The following is a 3,468-nucleotide window of genomic DNA, read 5'->3' as shown; positions in this document are numbered from 1 at the left end:
AAGATCGTCATGAATGGATCCTCCCTGAGTACTCAGAACCCAGATTTTCTCCCTGCCCACCCTGTGCTGCTGCTCCTCTGGTGTAGACCCTGGGGATACCAGAGTGCTTTTTGTCGCAGCCCAAGCCACTGCATCACGAGGAACCACCAGCCTCAGAGAATACATGTTCTTTCAGTACATGGCTATGGGGTAGCCAAAAAGGGGGATCAAGCAGAGCTTCTGGATGAGGCAGAGCATAAACACTTCTTAGGCGGTATCCTTCAAGCACTGGGAAGGTGCACCCTCGCTTTTTAAAGCAACGGGAGGCAGCAGTCATGTGGCAATGAGAAGCTTTTTCTGTCCAGACCTCCCACGACTTTCTGATCAAAGAGCTCAAGGGACATCCAAACGTTGCTGGCAGAGCTGCTCCAGCAGCTGGGAACACACTCGGCACAGAGAGCACCTTGCCTGCTGGCGAGCTCACGCTGCCCAGGCACAGCTCTGTGCAGACCATGAGCTTTGCCATCTACAGGGATGAACGCACCCTTCCAAGCCTACCACACACCATGCAGGCGATGCAGCCTGATGGAACAGCATGCAGGAGGCACGCACAGCCACTGTGCTCCCAGTCCCAGCCCTCTCCAGTGGGGTACTCACAATGGGAGGGATGGCAGCAGCACGCTGCTTCAGCTGCTTCAGGTCCAGTGGCTTCTGTGGCGAGGAGTTCAGCCTGGCATCACTGGCAGTGTTGAGCAGGCTGGGCCGGGGGGACAGCAACCTGGACACAAAACATGCATGTCAACCAGGCAATGACTATGTCCCATCGCTTCACCACACACTGCACCCCTCTGGTTTATGCTGGTGAACCTAAAGGACACCCTCTTCATCAGAGAGGAGCGTGCTGGACCACTGCTTGCTGCTGGGAATCTGGGCTCTTGAACACATTGTGCACTTGCTGCTGCAGCAGCTGCCCGGGCTGCTGTTTAGATGGCAGCCACCACTCCAAAGATCTTAGAATTTGCACAGTGTGGAATGGGATTCAAATCCCGCTTTCCAAAGACAACTCCCATGGGGCTCTGTGCTCAACAGGCTCTTGAGCCCTTTCCCTGACACCCTATGCTGACTATTTTTACTAAGTCAGCTTTGCCCACAATAAACCCAAGGGAGAACTGGAGCCTGGAGTTACAGAGTAGTAGGGCAACCAGTTCAGATTTCATTTGGGCATCATGCTACCTTGCTGGAGCTCACACATGGTGCTTTCCCAGCACTCAGGATCAGCCTCATGCTCCTCTTCAAGGACTATCTTTCAACACGGTGCTAAAACCTGGGCAACCAACCATATGCATGTGACTGGGGTGCTCAGATCACTTGAAAGATGAGAGGCTGGATTTGGATGGGATTTGGTGTTCAGCCCAGTGGCACTGCAGCCTTGCACCCTCACCACTTGGTCTTCCCCTCGGCTGTTTGAGTTGCCTCAAACACTCAGCCAGCCACACTGAGCCTCTGTGCAAACAGCGTGAGGTGAGCATCTCCACAGTGCCACTGAAACAGGACGGGGATGAAGGCTTGCGAGGCCCATGGGTCAAACCCTCACACTGCCCAGCTCCTGAGCTCATGCTAAGACCCCGGGGACCACATCTCCCCACACCATCTCTGCTCTCCCTCCCTCCCAACTCCAATTTGTTGAAGCCAGTTCATAGTTTTCAAGCTTTACAGCTTGATTTGTTTATTTTAGCTGTTATTTCACTGCTCTCTTCAGCCTATAAATTTCAGGGTCATTCCATGCTCACCCTTGGATGAATAAACAAGTGTGGCGGGGCCATGTGCAGGGAATAAACTCATCATGGTGCTAGGACTGCCCCAGCCTTTGCTCTGCGCAGTGGCCAGCATCAGAGGGGAAGGAGACCCACCTCCAGATTGGGACCACGGTGCTCTGATTAGGCACCAGAGGAGATCAGGCAAGAGGCAGCAAATCTGAGCTGCTCCCCACATAACTGCAATGATAAATGCAACACTGGTGTTGTGAAGCCATGCTATGGGGGACATGGGGCTCCTGCAAGGGTGCAACACCCCAAAGTCTGCTGAGGCACATGGCTGGGGACAAGGGCACCCAGCACTTGCTCCCGAGACCTTCACTCCACGCTGATCTGGTGCTCAGAGGAGGTGACCACCCCAGGAGCACTGGCCCAGCTCCATGTCACTGTCACTGCTGGTGTAGAACAGATGTGCTCAGCACTGCTCTCCTCCTCACAGTGACTCTTTAGCTGAACAGCCTGATGTTCCAGAGAAGGGCAAACAGGGTCCCACCAGCCTCCAGCAGAGCAACCACCCCAGCAGCCACACCGTGCACTCGTGGTGCTTACAGAGGTTCATTTAAGCACCCTTAAGGTCCCTTTAAGCACACTTAAGATCATCAGGTTTCCTAAAGCCCTCCAGGATCCTGAGCTTAGGAAGCCAGAGTAAGTATTAAACTCATCAATATGCTAATTGCATAATTTAGTACATCCCTCCCAGCAGATCCTGCGCTGCACACAGCGCTGTCTGTTGGGTACTTTGCTCTGAGAGTCACCAGATGAACAATCCTCATCACCTCATATCCTCCTGATTCCAACCTGGGGCCTCCCAGACCCAGCAACCAATCCCTAAGCATGGGTGATAGCACTGTGAGGGATAGGAAAAGGGTTCGAGCAGGAAGAGGTTGGCATGCACGTGGCTGAGCCTTGGTGGTGTGGAAACGGACCCTCCAAGGTACGAAGCTTTGGGGGTGACCAGGACACTGTGTTCCCCAAACTCCTTCACCCACCACCACAAAGACACCGACCATTTTCAATGCCAGACAAGCCAACACACTGACACATGACCCAAACACAATTCCTTGCACACACAGTGGATGTGCAAAGGTGATGGCTACCAGATTTCCCAATGGCCTCCCCCAACCCAGGACCACAGCACCAACATGATACTAGCCCAGCACAGCCCTCGCGCCTATGGCTGAGCCAGCAGCCAGGACACAGAGCGCAAGGGTGGCTTTGTGCCACGCTTGGTGGCTTGATGCTCACGGGCAGGCATCTCCTCTTTGCACTGCAGGTCTACAGCGGTTGACCGTGCATGGCCTCCCTCGTATGTCCCCTTTTGCTGAACCACAACACTGACAGCTCTAGCAGCAGCCCTCTTGCAGCACACACTGCATAGAACCACAGTCAATTAGCTGCCTTCCCCAGCGTTGGTGCATTAAGGCTGTGCCTCCTTATCCTGGACTTGTCTTTGGTAGCATGAACTGCAGGATGACTCAAAAGAGGCTGCCCCAACATCACACGCCAACCCTGCACCTTCCCCTCTCACCGCAGGGACAACCCCAGCCACCCTCTGTCCCCTTCTGGGAGATGCTGTGGACAGCTTGATGCCTTCCCCAGCACGGGGAAGCGCTCCCACGCCGTGCCGGCGCGCGGTGGGCGGGCGAGCATCGGGTGATGCGGTGACGGGGCGGCT

General features: G+C 54.8%; 1 protein-coding gene across 1 annotated transcript in view; it reads right to left on the bottom strand.

Annotated features, from left to right (window-relative positions):
• The window catches only part of NCOR2 (nuclear receptor corepressor 2), a gene marked incomplete at both ends in the record, with an annotated part of 30,657 nt that extends 29,900 nt beyond the window's left edge, over positions 1 to 757 (bottom strand). Inside the window, one exon of the mRNA XM_010021802.1 lies at positions 637 to 757. Within this exon, the coding sequence (XP_010020104.1) occupies positions 637 to 757 (121 nt within the window). The remainder of the gene's footprint in view (positions 1 to 636) is intronic.
• Positions 758 to 3,468: the final 2,711 nt, after the last annotated feature.

Source organism: Nestor notabilis, unplaced genomic scaffold, assembly GCF_000696875.1.
Source record: "Nestor notabilis isolate BGI_N333 unplaced genomic scaffold, ASM69687v1 scaffold8669, whole genome shotgun sequence".
NCBI classification, from domain to species: domain Eukaryota; kingdom Metazoa; phylum Chordata; class Aves; order Psittaciformes; family Psittacidae; genus Nestor; species Nestor notabilis.
Note: the sequence above shows the minus strand (reverse complement) of the source record. Positions and strands in the feature narration are given on the sequence as shown.